Source organism: Hypanus sabinus, chromosome 8 (genome assembly GCF_030144855.1).
Source record: "Hypanus sabinus isolate sHypSab1 chromosome 8, sHypSab1.hap1, whole genome shotgun sequence".
NCBI classification, from domain to species: Eukaryota; Metazoa; Chordata; class Chondrichthyes; order Myliobatiformes; family Dasyatidae; genus Hypanus; species Hypanus sabinus.
The window spans coordinates 40,192,349-40,210,339 of NC_082713.1; the positions used below are offsets into that span (position 1 = coordinate 40,192,349).

A 17,991-nucleotide genomic window follows, 5' to 3' on the forward strand; every position below is an offset into this window, starting at 1 on the left:
GGGATTTAGTAAAAGTAATAAGTTTCTGAATGGCAGTCTTATCTCAAAGTTCAAAATAGACTTATAAGGTATGTGTGTTACCATGTACAAGCTTGAGATTAATTTTCTTGCAGGCATACTAATCAATGAAAGACTGCATCAAAAGGGCAAACAACCAACATAGAAAAGGCCACAAACTCTGGAAATAAGAAAAAAAAGTAATAATACCAAACATGAGATGGAGAGTCCTTGAAAGTTGGGCAGTAGGTTGAGGGAACCTATCAGTGATGGGGGCGTGAAATTGTCCCGTTGGTTCAAGAGTGATGATTGAGGGGTAACAACTGTTCCTGAACCTAGTGGTGTGAGTCTCGAGGCTCCTGTACCACTTTGGCAGCAGTGAGAAGAGACCATGACCTGAATGGTGGGGGTCACTGATCGATGTTTTTCTGTGATAGTGCGCCATGTAGATGTGCTCAATGATGTGGAGGGCTTTACCTTTTGTCTGGGCCATATCCACTACATGGAGGAATTTCTGTTCAAGGGCATTAGTGTTTCTGTATCTGGCTGTGATGCAGCCAGTCAATATTCTCTCCACCATACATCTATAAAAGTTTGGCAAATTTTTTGTGCTGAATTTTTGCAAACTCCGAAGGAAGCTGAGCTGCTGCCATGCTTTCCTCATTGCACATGCATTCTGGGCCTAGGACTGATCTTCCGAAATGATAACACTAAGAAATTTAAAGTTGCTGACCTTCACCTATCATTCTGAAATTAGGACTGGCTCAGGGACCACTGGCTTCCTCTTCCTGAAGCAATAATCAGCTCCTTGGTCTTGCTGACATTGAGAAAGAAGTGGCTGTTATGTAACCTCTCAGCCAGATTTTCAATCTCCTTCCCGTATGCTGATTCGTCACCACTTTTACAGCTTACGGCCGTGCTGTTGTCAGTAAACTTGAATATGGCATTGGAGCTTGGCTTGGTCTCAGTCATAGCCTAAGCACCTTGTACTGATGGAGAACTCTGCCTCGAGGATATCAAGAATCCAATTGTGCAAGGAGATATTGAGGCCAAGGTCTTGACACTTACTAGTTTTGAGAGGATGATATTGAATACTGAGCTGTAGTCCTAAAATCACAAGATATAGGAGCAGAAGGCCGTTTGACCCATTGAGTCTGCTCCACCATTCAAGCATAGGCTGATCCAGTTCTTTCAGTCATTCACACTCCCCTGCCTTCTCCCTGTGCCCTTCCGTACCCAGGCTAATCAAGAACCTATCTCTGCCTTAAATGCACCCAATGACTTGGCCTCTGCAGCTGCTCGTGACAACAAATTCCACAGATTTACCACCCTCTGACTGAAGTAATTTCTCCACATCTCAGTTCTAAATGGACGTCCTTCAATTCTGAAGTTGTGCCCTCTTGTCCTAGACTCCCCTACCATGGGAAATGATTTGCAATATCTAATCTGTTCAGGCCTTCTAACATTTGGAATGTTTCTGAGATTCCCACTGCCCCCCCCCCCAATTCTCCTGAGCTGCCAAACGCTCCTCATACAGTAACCCTTTAAAGTCATTATAGAACATTCTGATGTATGCATTGCTGATCTCCAGGTGTTCTGTGTTGAGTGAAGAACTAATGAAATGGTACCTGTTGTGCCAGTAGGTAAATTGGAGTGGGCCTAAATTGCTTCCTGGGCAGGAATTGATATGTTTCATCACCAACTCCTCAAAGCACTTCACAATGGATGTAAGTGCAACTGGATGATAGACACCGAAGCGGGTTCCCATGCTCTTAGGCACTGGTATAACTGAAGCCTGCTTGAAGCAGATGGGTGAGAGTGAAAGATCTCTGAACACTCCTGCCAGTTTGAGCAGCACAGATCGACTATGCTGTTCCCAAGGGAAACATCTTTGAGCTTTGTCAAAGGATAGGCTGAAGTCAGTGAGTATTGAGAAATTTGTAGTAGGAGTAAAATAGGTTTGTTCTTAATATTTGAAGGTCCAAGTAATTAAATGCATTTGAAATATTGTTTTTTTTATTGGAAATGAGATGAAGTATAAAAGTAGGGAAGATGCAGTAGAGAGAATATGGAGGAAATTCACAAGGATGTTGCCTGGACTGAAAAACCTTAGGCACAGCAAGTGTTTCCCTTGAATAAAGGAAACTGAGGGTTATCCTGATGTAGCATATGGTAGTTGATCACTCCTTTGCTTGTGGTTAGGCTATTTAAGTATGCAGTTTTAAGGGGAGAAATTGGAGATTCAAAGGGGATTTTGGTCAGCTTGTTGATCTGAAACAGCCTATCAGAAAAGAAGGTGGAAATCATGTACAAAGAGCGTTTGAGTCACTTTGACAAGCACTTAAATATGCAAGGCATGCTAACAAATGAGATTCATGTAGATGTGGAAAAAGCATCATATTGATTTGGGATGGTTGTGCTGATTTGGGTCTTGCTGCAACTACAGACTATTACAGTTATGGGCTTTTTGACCCAATATGGCTTGATAGCTAGCTTAGACCTCTACCACATCTTAAGTGTTCATCCAATTGTTTACATATTCTGAGGCTAGATGCTTCCATTGCATCTTGATTTCTCCTGTCTGCTTTCTTCCCTTCACCCCCACCCTTGAATTCTAGGTTTCAGAATCAGGTTTATTATCACTGGCATGTGATGTGAAATTTGTTAACTTAGCAGCTGCAGCAGTTCAATGCAATACGTAACCTAGCAAAGAGAGAAAAAATGGTAAATAAAATAAAACATAATAAACAATGATGTAATAAACAATATATGTAAATCAATTATGTATATTGAATAGATTAAAAAATATACAAAAATGAATACTGTATATTTTAAAAAAGTGAGGTAGTGTCCAAAGTTTCAAAGTCCATTTGGGAATCGGATGGCAGAGAGGAAGAAACTGTTCCTGAATCGCTGAGTGTGTGCCTTCAGGCTTCTGTATCTCCTACCTGATGGTAACTGTGAGAAAAATGTATGCCCTGGATGCTGGAAGTCTTTAATAATGGTGATGCACCATCAATAACTCACACTGAGATGTAAAAGCGAGGTGTCGGCTTTTATTGACTGGAAGAAGGAACAAGCAGTGAGTGACCACCATACTACATCCTGGAGACTGAGGGGCCGGGCTCAGGCCTCAATCGTCTTTATACAGGGGTCTGTGGGAGGAGCCACAGGAGCAGTCAGCAGGGGGTGTGTCCAGACAGGTATATGTGGTTCACCACATTCACCCCTCCTTTGTTTTAAAAAAAAAGCCTTGAGAAAAGAATGCTATTGGCCTGCCTGCCTGACTGAGGGTAGCAGCAAGCGCGAAATCGGAGGCGTCACTCTCTACTTGGAAGGGAATGGAATCGTCCACCGCGTGCATCGTTGCTTTGACAATGTCCCCTTTAATGCAGCTGAAGGCCGCGCAGGCCTCAGCAGAGAGGGGAAAAGTGGTAGACTTGACCAGGGGGCAGGCCTTGTCTGCGTAATGGGGGATCCATTGGGCGTAATAGGAAAAGAGGCCCAGGCACCATCTGAGGGCTTTGAGAGTGGTGGGAAGAGAGAGTTCTAACAGGGGGTGCATACGGTCAGGGTCAGGGCCAATGACCCCGTTTTCCACAACATACCCAAGGATAGCGAGTCGGGTGGTTCTGAACTCACATTTGTCCCTATTATAAGTAAGGTTCAGGGTTTCGGCCACTTGGAAGAATCGTTGGAGGTTGGCATTGTGATCCGGCCAGTCGCAACCACAGATGGTGATGTTATCCAGATAGGGAAATGTGGCCTTCAGTTGGCACTGGTCCACCATCCGGTCCGTTTCCCTCTGGAAGACCGAGACACCATTTGTGACACCAAATGGGACGCGCAGGAAGTGATAGAGCCAGCTGCCTTCCTCGAAGGCGGTGTAGGGGCGGTCCTCTGGGCGGATGGGGAGCTGATGATAAGCGGATTTCAGATCTATTGTTGAGTACACCTTGTACTGAGCTATCTGGTTGACCATATCCGCGATGGGGGGTAGGGGGTACGCGTCAAGCTGCGTCAACCTATTGATGGTTTGACTATAGTCCACGACCATCCTATTTTTCTGCCCGGTCCGAACAACAACCACCTGGGCCCTCCAAGGGCTTGTGCTTGGCTCAATGATCCCCTCCCTGAGCAGCTGCTGCACCTCTGACTGAATGAAGGCCCTGTCCCCCGCGCTGTACCTCCTGCTTTTAGTTGTCACAGGTTTACAGTCGGGGGTCAGGTTGGTGAACAGCAGTTGGGGAGGGATCTTGAGGAGAGGCTGGAAGTGGTGTCAGTAGCGCGGCTGTTGGCATGGTGCAGGGTGGGATGTGTGGGTCGGGGTGTGTGTGTGGTCAGTAGCAGGGTATATGACGAAGCCCCACCAAACTGAGGATTCCTGACAGTGAGTGGTGGGAGGGGCCTGTCATATGCCATAGTCACACTTTCGAGATGGCTCTGGAACTCCAGCCCCAATAACACAGGTGCACACAGTTGAGGCATGGCCAGTAGCGCAAAGTTCTGATATTCTGTGCCCTGCACCACCAGTGTCCCTACACAACCCACCCGGATGTCTGTGGAATGCGACCCAGAAGCCAAGGTGACCCTTTGGCTTACCAGCCATGTCACGTGTCTGCAGTGTTGCACTGTGTCCGGGTCAATAAAACTCCCAGTGCTGCCCGTGTCAAACAGGCAGCTAGACCTGTGCCCCTCTATCAGGATGTCCATCATTGACCTTGCAAGCTGGTGTGGGGCGCTTTGGTCGAGGGTTACAGTGACCAGAGTTGAACTGCCGTCTTGGTGCCCGGTAGGCACCGGTGGGTAGGGGGCAGGGCATGTTGGTGCCGACAAAGATGGCCGCCCACATGTCTCACATGCAGCGCTGCCCGACCCCGCTCGTAGTTTAGACTTACAGACCTTGGCAAAATGGCCCTTCTTCCCGCAGCTGGAGCAAATTGTTTCTCGGGCCGGGCAGCATTTTCGGGGGTGCTTTTCAAGTCCGCAGAAATAACACAGCTCAGGCTTTCGCCTGGCTGCAGCCGTGGTCGGGTTCGGGAAGTTCGTGGAATCATGACTGGCAGCGGCATTGGTGAATTCGCTCATGGGAACCGGCGGTGGCGGGGTCTGAGGTGTCCACGGAACTGGCGGGAGATCGTGCGACTGGACAGCGTCAGCATTGTGCAGAGCAGCCTCCAGCATGTCGGCCGTCTCGATTGCCGAGCGTAAGGTAAGATCTGCATTTTCCAGCAGCCGCTGACGCACGTACACTGACCTCATTCCTGTAACAAAGGCGTCTCGTACTAGCAGCTCCGCATGATGTTCCGCCGTGAGAGTTTTGCAATCACAAGTTCGGACGAGTTTCTGTAGGGCTCGGAGAAACTGGGTACTCGAATCTGCAGGCCGCTGTCGTCGGGTGGCTAAGCGATGTCTTGCGTAGACGGTGTTCACTGGCCGCAGGTACTGTCTTTTGAGGGTGTCCAGTGCCCCTTCGTAGGTCGACAGGTCCCTGATAAGTGAATAAACTTTCGGGGTGACCCTCGAGAGGAGAATTCGGTGCATAACAGCGGGGTCAGTTGCACTAACCTCCTCCAAGTATGATTGGAAGCATGCAAGCCAGAGTTCAAAGGCAAGAGCTGCTTCAGGGTCTTGGGGGTCCAAATCCAATCTTTCCGGACGTAAAACGCTTTCCATGTTTTAAAACTTCCAGTCAATAAAATTGATGCACCATCAATAACACTCTGAGATGTAAAAGTGAGGTATCGGTTTTTTATTGACTGGAAGAAGGAACAAGCAGTGAGTGACCACCATACTACATCCTGGAGACTGAGAGGCCGGGCTCAGGCCTTGATCGTCTTTATACCGGGGTCTGTGGGAGGAGCCACAGGAGAAGTCAGCAGGGGGCATGTCCAGACAGGTATATGTAGTTCACCACAAATGGACACTGCCTTTCTGAGACACCACTTCCTAAAGGTGTCCTGGATGCTTCGTAGGCCAGTGCCCAAGATGGAGCTGACTAGATTTACAACCTTCTGCAGCTTCTTTCAGTCCTGTGCACTAGTCCATCCATACCAGACAGTGATGCAGCCTGTCAGAATGCTCTCCATGGTACAACTATAGAAGTTTTTGAGTGTATTTGTTGATATGCCAAATCTCTTCAAACTCCCAATGAAATATAGTCACTGTCTTGTCTTCTTTATGACTACAGCAATATGCTGGGACCAGGTTAGATCCTCAGAGATCTTGACACCCAGGAACTTGAAGCTGCTCATTCTCTCTACTTCTGATCCCTCTGAGGATTGTTATGTGTTCAATTGTCTTGCCCTTCCTGAAGTCCACAATCAGTTCTTTCGTCTTACTGACTTTGAGTGCCAGGTTGTTGCTGTAGCACCATTCCACTAGTTGGTATATCTCACTCCTGTACGCCCTCTCATCACCACCTGAGATTCTACCGACAACGGTTGTATCATCAGCAAATTTGTAGATGGTGTTTGAGCTATGCCTAGCCACACAGTCATGTGTATTTAGACAGTAGAGCAGTGGGCTAAGCACAGACCCCTGAGGTGCACCAGTGTTCATCATCAGCAACAAGGAAATGTTATCAGCAATCCACACAGAATGCGGTCTTACAGTTAGGAAGTCAGGGATCCAATTTCAGAGTAAGGTACAGAAGCCCCAGTTTCTGCAACTTCTCAATTAGGATTGTGGGAATGATGGTATTAAATGCAAAGCTATAGTCGATGAACAGCATCCTGATGTAGGTGTTTGTGTTGTCTAGGTGGTCTAAGGCTGGGTGAAGAGTTGTGGAAATTGCATCTGCCATTGACCTATTGTGACGATAGGCAAATTGCAATGGGTCCAGGTCCTTGCTGTAGCAGGAGTTCAGTCTAATCATAACCAACTTCTCAAAGCATTTCATCACTGTTGATGTGACTGTTACCGGGCGATAGTCATTAAGGCAGCCCACATTATTCTTCTTTGGCACTGGTATAATTGTTGCCTTTTCAAAGCAAATGGGAACTACTGCCCACAGCAGTGTGAGGTTGAAAATGTCCTTGAATACTCCTGCTAGTTGGTTGGCACAGGTTTTCAGAGGTACTCCATCGGGACCTTCTGCCTTGCGAGGGTTCACTCTCTTTAAAGACAGCCTAACATCAGCCTCTGAGACAGAGATCGCAGGGTCATCAGTTGCATCAGGGATCTTCACAGCTGTAGTTGTGTTCTCCCTTTCAAAGTGGGCATAGAAGGCATTGAGTTCATCTGGTAGTGATGCATTGCTTTGTAGGAGGTAATGTCTTACAGTCCCTGCCAGAGTTGCCATGCATCTGATATCACCTCCAATCAAAATTGTCCCTTTGTCCTTGAAATAGCCTCCGCAAGTCATACCTGGTTTTCTGGTACAAGCCTGGGTTGCTGGACTCGAATGCCGCAGATCTAGCCTTCAGCAAGTAATGTACCTCCTGGTTCATCCACGGCTTTTGGTTTGGGAATGATGTACTGAAAGTCTTCGTAGGTACACACTCATCCACAGAGGTTTTTATGAAGTCTGTAACAACTGCAGCATGCTCCAGATTCAAAGATGAATCCTTGAATGCAGTCCAGTCCACCGATTCAAAGCAGTCCTCTAGGTGCTCCCGTGCTTCCCTTGTCCAAACCTTCTTGGTCCTCACCACTGGCGCTGCAGTCTTCAGTCTCGGCCTGTACAGTACTCAGGGAGTGTGTAGGCCTCCATTAGTCTCAGTACATCATGGATTTGTGCCTTGGAAAGTTTCCAGGGTGCAAGCCTGGGCAGGGTTGTATGGAAGACTGGCAATTGCCCATGCCGGTCTCCCTTTCTCATACCACTGATGTTGTCCGAGGGAAGGGCATTAGGACCCATACAGCTTGGCACCGGTGTCGTCGCAGAACAATGTGTGGTTAAGTGCCTTGCTCAAGGACGCACACGCAGCCTAGCGACCTTCAGACCACTTGGCCAATGCGTCAGGGAGCAGAAGTACAGCTTGGTGATCAGACTTCCTGAGGTGAAGGCACGGAATAGCACGGTCGGCATTCTTGATGGTTCAATTAGTCTCAAATCCCCTTTAAATCTCTAATCCTTATTCAAACCCTAAAGTAAAACTTTGCCATAATCAGATACTTCTACTAAGATTAAAAGCTTTCCACTGTCTATTATGCCACCCCAGTTTAGTATACCTGAGGTCCTCCTCGTTCTCTTCAAAGCCCAGCTTATTGAGTCTCTCCTTGAAGCTGAAACACTACCCCAGGCATCCTCTGCACCTTCTCCATCAAAACTGCACACCATACTCCATCTATGGGTTAACTAATATTCTATGCTGTTGCAATATTTCCTCGCTGCTCTTATCCTGTGCTCCAGCTCCTTAATCCACTATTTTGCTCTTAGACTGCTATTCTCTTCATGCAATCGCCAATTTATCCTGATATTCTGCTACCAGATCTGCAAGCCCTGCCCCTTACTATTATGGGAGTATATTGGCCCTGAATTCCCTTTCGATTGCCTCCCGTTGGTCACCTGCTCTGGTCTGTTTTTACTTGTTTTTATCAGTTTGAAATTAGCCTTCTAATACAGGACGTTAATGCACCCAAGATTTTCAAACCAAGGTGATGCCAATTAGTATTGCGAGAAGCTGAAGTCTCCATCTGTTAAGACCCTTTGTTTTTTTAAAAATTGTGATTAGCACACCTGTTTCTCTCCTCCCAGCTGTCTGGGTGTCCTGTAATACAAACTGATTGCCCTTTTATTTTATTCCTAGCTCCACTGCATGGCCTTAATTGCAGACTGATTTTTTGCTAACCTTTTCCTTACAACATTACAGATTAGCTTTAGCTTTATGAAATGTTGTTTTGCATCAATGACCAACACAGGATTATTCTGATGGCAGCCGGCTAGTGATGCTGTGCTTCCAAGGCCAATACAGCATGTCCACAACTCGCTAATCTACATCTTTGGAACAAGGGAGGAAAGTATGGTCACGAAGATAACATACAAATTCCTTATGGACAGCAGCAGGATTGAACCTGGGTCACTGACGTTATAATAGTATTAACTGCTACACTGATGTTCCACTCCATGGTATGGGTATCACCAGGCATAATCTATTCCCTATTTCCCTCTTGCACATTGTCATCATTATCTGTTACAGCTAACTTTAAGCCAAAGTGGAATGCTTGTTAACATAGAACAATACAGGCCCTTCGGCGCACAATGTTGTGCCGACCCTCAAACCCTGCCTCCCATATAACCCTCCACCTCAAGTAGAAAACAGTGGGATGCTGCCACTACTATGTCATCCCACCCTGGCCCAGCAAACCCTGTCTGAGAATTGTATATCCTGGAATGTTGATCTGCTGCCGTCCATCTTTCAAGACTTCATTGCTTCTCCATCATATCTCCTCCTTCACTGTATGCAGAAGATCAGCCTTTCTTCTTACATAGATGTAGTTCCTCAGTACTGAGACTCCACAGCATATCGATTTAGTCTCCTTATTTACGGAGACGTACACTTGCATTGGAGGCGGTTGAAAGAGGACAACAGGGTTCATTCCTGAACTGAAAGACTTTGAGTAAATTGAGCTCTGACCGGTGACCAATCCAGACATCAGAAGTTTGAGAGCAGGGAATTTCACCTGGGTCCACAGCCCGAGTAGAAAAAGGCAGCAGTGGTTTGCAGCAGTGTAAGTTGAGGTCTAACCAGTGACCTGGTCAGACCCCACTTGGAGTACTGTGCTCAGTTCTGGTCACCTCACTACAGGAAGGATATGGAAGCCACAGGGTGCAGAGAAGATTTACAAGGATGTTGCCTGGATTGGGAAGCATGCCTTATGAGAATAGGATGAGTGATCTTGGCCTTTTCTCCTTGGAGTGATAGAAGATGAGAGGTGACCTGATAGAGGTGTACAAGATGATGAGAGGCATTGATCGTGTGGATAGTCAGAGGCTTTTTCCCAGGGCTGAAATGGTTGCCACAAGAGGACACAGATTTAAGGTGCTGGGGAGTAGGTACGGAGGAGATATCAGGGGTAAGTTTTTTACTCAGAATGGTGAGTGCATGGAATGGGCTGCCGGTAACAGTGGTGGAGGTGGATATGATAGGGTCTTTTAAGGAACTTTTGGATAGGTACATGGAGCTTAGAAAAATAGAGGGCTATGGGTAAGCCTAGTAATTTCTAAGGTAGGGACATGCTCGGCACAATTTTTGTGGGCCAAAGGGCCTGTATTGTTCTGTAGGTTTTCTAAGTTTCTATGACTAGTCTGTGTTTGGGATTGATTAGCAAGAGCAAATTAAAGGAAGGCAGGGACAAGTGCAATGGTCATCAGAGTGGTGATTTTGAGGCCTTAGATCTTTGAGTCTTCAGCGAAGAGGATCCAGTCAGAGGAACTGAAGAAAAGCATGAGGTTAAGTGTTTTTTTCCCCCTTCCCTTCTTTATATCTGATCAGTCAGGACAGTAGAGATGCCAGGCAGGATAGTTGAATGCTCCTCTTGCAGGATGCTGCAAGGCATGGAGACCTCCCTGGTGACTACAACTGTGAGAAGTGAATCCAGCTGCAACTTCTGAATATCCGCGGTAAGGAGTTGAAGCTGGAACTGGATGAACTCTGGATCATTCGGAAGGCTGAAGGGATGATAGATTAGATGAATAGAGAGGTAGTTATACCCAAGGTGCAGAATACAGGAATCTAGTTGACTGTCAAGAAGAGGAAAGTGGTTAAGGAGCCAGTGCAGAGTGCCCTGTGGCCATGCCCCTCAACAGCACATATATCACTTCGGATTCTTGTGGTGGTGGTGGTTTGGCCTAACAGAAGAAAGCCACAGTGATCAGGTCTCTGCTACTGAGTCTGGCTTTGTGACTCAGTAGTGAAGGGGGGAAAAGGGCAAGTTGTGGTGATAGAGGACTCGTTAGTCAGGGGAAAGGACAGGAGGTTTGGTGGGCGAGAATGAGATTCCTGGGTGGCTTATGGACTCCTGGATGCCAGGGTTCGGGGCATCTCAGTCAAGTCCTCAGCATTCTTATGGGAGGGTGAACAGGCAGAGGCGGTGGTCTATGTAGGTACCAATGAAAAGGATCTGCATAGGGAGTTGGGTACTAGGTTAAAGGGCAGGATCTCCAGGGTTGTGATCTCAGGATTGCTACGTGCTAGTGAGGCCAGAATAAGGGAGGTTATACATTTTAACATGTGGTTAAGGAGTTGGTGTAGGGGGGAATTTTTGGATAATTGAGCTCTCTTCCAGGGAAAGTGAGACCTGTACAGAGGGATGGTTTGCACCTTAACAGGAGGGGGACTAATATCCTAGCGGGTATGTTTGTCAATGCCAGAGTTGCAGGGGGATGGGAACCAGAGTGTCAGAACACTTAGTGGAGACATTGTGGAGGCAAATGTTGGCAGAGGAAGTCAGGAATCAAAAGACTGAGCATGGTACAACTAGTGTCCTGAGGTGTGTATATATTTCAATGCAAGGTCTATCGTAGGATGAGTGCAGGGCATGGATCAACACCTGAAATTATGATATTGTAGCCATTGGTGGGACTTGGTTGCAGGAGGGGCAGGACTGGCAGTTCAATATTCTGGGTTTCTGTTGTTTTAGTCATGACCAAGTGGGAGGGTTTAAGGAGGGTCAGGGAAAGTAGTCAGTGAAAATATCACAGCAGTGCTCTGTCAGGACAGATTGGAGAACTCGACAAATGAGGCGTTATGGTTGGAACTGAGAAATAAGAAAGGTAGGACCATGTTAATCGGCTATGTTATCAGACCATCCAAGTCCTAGGAATTTCCTGGTTTCTGTTTAGAGCCTTTTTTAAGCAGCAGAATAAAAATGGCTACTCTCAAATCCTCTGGTACCTCTCCTGTCACAAAAGAAGTTTTAAATATCTCTGCTAGATATTTCTGCACTTGCTCCTGTAGGGTCCAAGGGAACACCTCGGCAGGCTCTGGTGATTTATCCACCCTGATTTACCTCAGGGTAGCAAACATCTCCTTCTCTGTAATCTGTAGAAGGTCCATGAAGTTGGTGCCGCTTTTCCTCACTTCTATAGACTCTGCCTCTGTCTCCGTCTCCCAAGAAAATAGAAATGCAAAGAATTCATTTAAGATCTCCCCCGCCTCTTTTGCCTCCACACATGGATTACCAGTCTTGTCTTCGAGAGGTTCAATTTTGCCCCTTGAGATCATTTTGCTCTTAATGTATCCTTAGGATTCTCTTTCTGCTTGTCTGCAAGAGCAACTTCATGCCTTCTTTTAGCCCTCCTGATTTCTTTCTCAAGTGTTCTCTTGCATTTCTTGTGCTCCATAAGGACCTCATTTGTTCCTGCCTGCCGATACCTGCTATGAACCTTTTTTCTTTTACCCAGGGCCTCAATATCTCCTGAAAACCAAGGTTCCTTACATTTGTTACCTTTACCTTTTATTCTGACAGGCACATACAAGCTTTGAACTCTCAAATTTCTTTTTTGAAGGCCTCCCACTTTCCAAGTACACCTTTGCCAGAAAACAGCCTGTCCCAATCCACACTTGTCAGATTATTTCTTACGCCATCAAAAATGGCCTTTTTCCAATTTTGACTCTCAGCCTGCGGACCAGACCTATCATTTTGCATATTTACTTTGAAACTAATGGCATTGTGGTTACTGGATGCAAAGTGTTCCCCTACACAAACTTCTGTCACCTGCTCTGTCTCATTCCCTAATAGCAGATCCAGTATCGCACTCTGCAGGCCACTGAGTCTGACATCAATTGTGGGTAAGTTATTGGAAGGCATTCTAAGGAAGCAGATATATAAGTATTTGAATTGACATGGACTGATTAACAATAGTCAGCATGGCTTTATGCATGGTAGCTCATATCTAACCAGTCTTCGAGGGATCAGTGCTGGGGCCTTTGTTGTTTGTCATCTATATCAATGGCCTGGGTGACAATGTGGTAAACTAGATCAGCAGATCTGTAGGTGGCAGTGAGCTTGGAAGTGCTGTGGACAGCGAGGAAGACTATCACGGCTTGCAGAGGGATCTGCATCAGCTGGAAAAATGGGCTGAAAAGTGGCAGATGGAAATTAATGCAGACAAGTGCGAGGTTGTGTACTTTGGTAGAATCAATTGAGAGTGGGTCTTACACAATAAACGGTAGGGCACTGAGGAATGTGGTAGAACAAAGGAATCTGGGAATACAGGTCCATAATTCATTGAAAGTGGCATCACGGGTAGATAGGGTTGTAATGAAAGCTTTTGGCACATTGGCCTTCTAAATCAATGTATTGAGGACAGAAGTTGGGCTGTTGTGTTGAAGATGTATGGTGAGGTCTATTTTGAAGTATTGTGTGCAATTTTGATCAGTAGGAAAGATGTTAACAAGGTTGAAAGAGTGCAGAGAAAATTTACAAGGATGTTGCTGGATCTGAAGGACCTGAGTTATAAGGAACGATTGAATTGATTGGGACTTTATTCTTTAGGATCTAGAAGGTTAGGTGGGGCTACAACCAGAAGTCATGGGTTAAAGGTGAAAGGTGATAAGTTTAAGGGGAACATGAGGGTAAATTTCTTTACTCGGGGGGTCATGAGAGTGTGGAATTAGCTGTCTGCAGCAGTGGTGCATGTGTGCTTGATTTTGACATTTAAGAGAAGTTTGGGTAAGTACCTGGAGGGCTGTCGTCCCTGTTGAGGTCGATGGGAGTAGACAGTTTAAATGGTTTCAGCATGGACTAGATGGGTTGAAGGGCCAGTTTCTGTCTGTAATCCTCTGACTGTATTCCAAGAGTGGTTAAGAAAATTTGCCTGTTATTGGAGTTTGGTGCAATGGCAGGTAACCTTTTTGAAGGATAGGTGAGTGATTCCCACTTGCAGAGTAATCTAGGACTGTTTCAGAAATAGTATGTCCGTTTAAGATAAAGTGAGAGTTTACTTTCTCAAAAGCATGATAAAGCTAGAAATCTCTAGCCCCAAGGAGGTGTGAGGCTGAATTGCTGAATGTTTGAGGCCAGAACGGACAGATTTTTGGCTAGCGGTGGAATGAGGGTTTTGGGAAGGGCTGGCATAGTCGTAGGCCTAATTTAATTTATCCTTATTGCACATTGCCATCATTATCCATCACAGCTAACATTGAGCCAATGTAGATGACTAAGCCTTTGTTCTTCATATCTGCACCCCAGTCATCCAAGTCAATTATTGTGCAGCTCAGTTTCCACCATGCTGTACTGAACGCCAAAACAAAGTCAGGCAGCCTCGCTGACAACAGCACATTCCTTCCCAATGAGTTTAATGTATTCTATGCATGTTTTGAACAGAAGGGGATTGGAATATCATCACCCATCCTGACAGTCTCTAATCCACCTGAACTCACAGTCACTGTTGTGGACATAGGATCAGTTCTCTGGAGAGTGGACTTACAGAAAGCAGCTGGCCTGGCTGATATCCTTGGGTGTGTTCATGGATCTTGTGGGGGTGGGGGGAAATTGGTATTTGCAGATATTATTTACCCCTACCTGCTTCAATCAGAGATACCCACCTGATTAAAGAAGACCACTATTTTCCTGCTACCCAAGAAAAACAAGGTAACATGTCTTAATAACTTACTGTCCAGTGACTTTGACATCCACTATCATAAAGTGCTTTGGGACAGATTGGTCTTAGCATGTATTAATTTTGGACTCCCAGACAACCTTGGCCCATTATAATTTGCCTATAGTCTAAACAAGTCTACAGCAGCTGTCATCTCCCTGACCCTGTGCTCATCTCTTACAGCATCTGGACAGTAAAGACTTTCATTTAGACTATTGTTCAATGACTGCAACTCTGCCTTCAGTACTATAATTCCTAGCATCTTCAAACCCCCTAGAGCTGGGCCTGAACATATCCTTGACTTCCTGACCACAGAACGCTATAGGCAGTAGCACCTTTGCCGTGATTATTCTCAACACAGATTGTGGTGCGTCACAGGGCTACATCCTCAACCCTTTATTTCTACTCCATATACAATTACAACTGTGGTGTTCACTCCATGGAAGAACAAGCTGGACGAGGACAATCGATCTGAAGTCATACCCATTTTTTTGCTCTGTGCTGTTGTTAATGTGATTTGCACCTTGGCTCCAGACAAAATGCTGTTTTGTTTTACTATATTCATGTATGGTTGAATGATAATTAAACTTGAACGTGCATGGCAGAGTTCCGCTGTGACTCCTCGAGTTTGCAGATGACACCTCACAGCAACCTTACACTCAATGTCAGCAAAGCAAAGTAATTAGCCAGCAATCTCGGGAAGGGAGTGGGGCAGTGCATATGCTGTGGTGCTGAGGTTGGGAATTTCAAGTTTCATGGAGTCATTGATCGTGTGTTTTTCCCGGGGCTGAAATGGCTAGCATGAGAGGGCACAGTTTAAGGTGCTTGGAAGTAGGTACAGAGGAGATGTCAGGGGTAAGTTTTTTTAACAAAGAGAGTGGTGAGTGCATGGAATGGGCTGCCAGTGATGGTGGTGGAGGTGGATACCATAGGGTCTTTGAGACTCCTGGATCAGGACATGTTTGGCACAGCTTTGTGGGCCAAAGGGCCTGTATTGTGCTGTACGTTTTCTGTTTCTATCCTGATCCAACACATTGATGACACAGCCAAGAAAGCTCACCAATGCCTCTACCTTCTCAGGAGGCCAAAGAAATTTAGCATGTCCTCTTTGACCTTCACTAATTTTTACTGATGCACCAGAGGCAATTCAACTTGCTATGGGAGCTGCTCTCCTGTGACCACAAGGAACCGCAGATGATATTGGGCTATATCATGGACACCTGTCTCCATGGGCTCCCTCTGCACTTCTCAGCCTCGGTAAACTAGTCAGCATAATCAAAGAACAAACAAGAGAATCTGCAGATGCTGGAAATCCAAGCAACACATCCAAGACCCTTCAGCAAGACTGACGAGCCTGTACTTTTTTCCATAGATGCTGTCTAGCCTGCTGAGTAGCATAATCAAAGACCCCACTGACCCTGGGGTCTTCTCTCCCCTCTCCCTGATCTGACAAGAGCCTGAATGCATATACAGACAGACAGAATACTTTATTGATCCCGAGGGAAACTGGGTTTCGTTACAGTCGCACCAACCAAGAATAGTGTAGAAATATAGCAATATAAAACCATAAATAATTAAATAATAATAAGAAAATAATGCCGCCGAAACTAGTCCAGGACCAGTCTCAAGGCTCAGGGTGTCGGACATACCATAAGGCACAAGGACAGATTCTATCACAGTGTTATAGGACTGCTAAATTGTTCCCGAGTACGATGAGATGAATTCTTGACCTCACAAGCGACCTCGTTATGACTTGCACCTATTGTCTACTCGCACTCTGTTCCTCTCAGTAAAATTTTATTCTTGCCTTGCACTACCTCAAAGCACTGTTATAAATAACCGATCTGATTGGACGGTTTTTCACTGCACCTTTGAACATGTTTCAATATTATACTAATTTACTTAGAACAAAATAATTAGGATTAAAAATCATCTGACTGGGGTGTTAACTCTAGATGCGTTCTCCATAAAATCTGCCCGAGCTGTTGAGTAAACCAGTATTTTCTGCTTTTATTAATATAATAATTTCTCGCCAATATATTTATTTTCTATTTTTAATAAATGTAATTGCTCCAGCTATTATGTATCGCTATTCAAATAGAAGATTATTCACTACTCGTACGTCATTACGCAAGTGCTCACGCGCAATGCAAAGAAATTTAGGGAGACCCGAGCCAACTAATCCGCTTTTTCATTGGATGGTTTAACTGCCACTCTGAAGCGGCGTGAGAATATCCCTTTCCCATTCGTCGGGAGGTTTTCGTGCCGCCTCCATTCCTTGCTCTGTCCGTGTCGTTTCATTCTATGATTGTCAGTTGCTGTGCGAGAGACTCCGCCCACATGTCGAGCATGTACTTCGCAATAAACGTAATTAAAAATAAACGGGAGTCCATCCTCTTGGAAGTGCATAAGTATCGTAATTCGACCTATCTCGCCTGTGCGGGAAGCAGCACATTGTATTATAAAAGGAAAGTGGCAGAAGAAGTTTATTCACAACTTACAATTGCTTCGGTGGAGGGAAATGAGACAAAATTGCAGTGTACCTGCTTTCTTGAACAAGTTATGGACCTTGGTGGAGGATTCGGGGACGGATGATTTAATCTGCTGGAGTCGAGTAAGTAAAAATCTTTGTTATAGATTGTGTACAAACCTTGTAAAATGGATAGACCTTTTAATCAGCAGCTTATATGATTTTATTCATTGTTAGATAATGCACGGAAAACGACGTGTTTTGAGGATAAAAATATTTTAACGTAAACATGTTATGGTGTCGGAATGACACTAAATGCCAGTGAATTATGTATTGACTGATAAGGTTTTAGACTGTTAATTATTCTTATATAATTTCGGCCCTAGATTTTTTTCCTTCACATTTGTATTGCTCAATATTTACATTTACATATTGGAAAAAGTATAAAGTCCCTCTAAAGCAGAAAATTGTGGCAGGAAAATTTCTTCCTGGCAGTAGAAGAATGCAATAAGAAAAAAAAATCATTTTTTTTTGAAGCAAGTTGAATTTTATTCTTTACGAAGATGATTTTTTCGGAATATTTATTGCATCAGAATTTTATTATTCCTATCTTTGATTGAGATCACGAATCAACACTGCCAAGTTGACAATACAGCGTGAATTCAAATGGAGTATCTTTGTTTTTCTCTATATTGTTATCAAGGGTGCACATCCGTTGCACAGTGCAGGTCTTTGGGTAGCTCCCAAACCTGTGTCGCACTTAAAATAAAACATTGTAAACTAATTGTTGTCGTGCGGCGTAGAAAGAATATAACTGCGGTGGATATTGCGGAGTTTAGAAACACTTGGTTGAATTGGTCAGTTTTATTTATTTATTCTCGAATTGTTTGTCTCCCTCTGTCTACAATGAGGGTGTCACTTCAAAAAAAACAGATGGACAGTCTGGGGTGAAGGTCCCTTTTTCCACGTGGGCGCT

The 17,991-nt window shown here is 45.2% G+C and overlaps 1 protein-coding gene across 2 annotated transcripts in view; it reads left to right on the forward strand.

Annotated features, from left to right (window-relative positions):
* Positions 1-16,872: 16,872 nt before the first annotated feature.
* Positions 16,873-17,991, forward strand: part of LOC132398068 (heat shock factor protein 2-like) — a 46,483-nt gene continuing 45,364 nt past the window's right edge. For both annotated transcript variants that reach the window (XM_059977007.1, XM_059977008.1), the window contains exon 1: positions 16,873-17,159. In XM_059977007.1, coding sequence (XP_059832990.1) covers positions 17,067-17,159 — 93 coding nt within the window. In that variant the 5' untranslated portion in view covers positions 16,873-17,066. The remainder of the gene's footprint in view (positions 17,160-17,991) is intronic.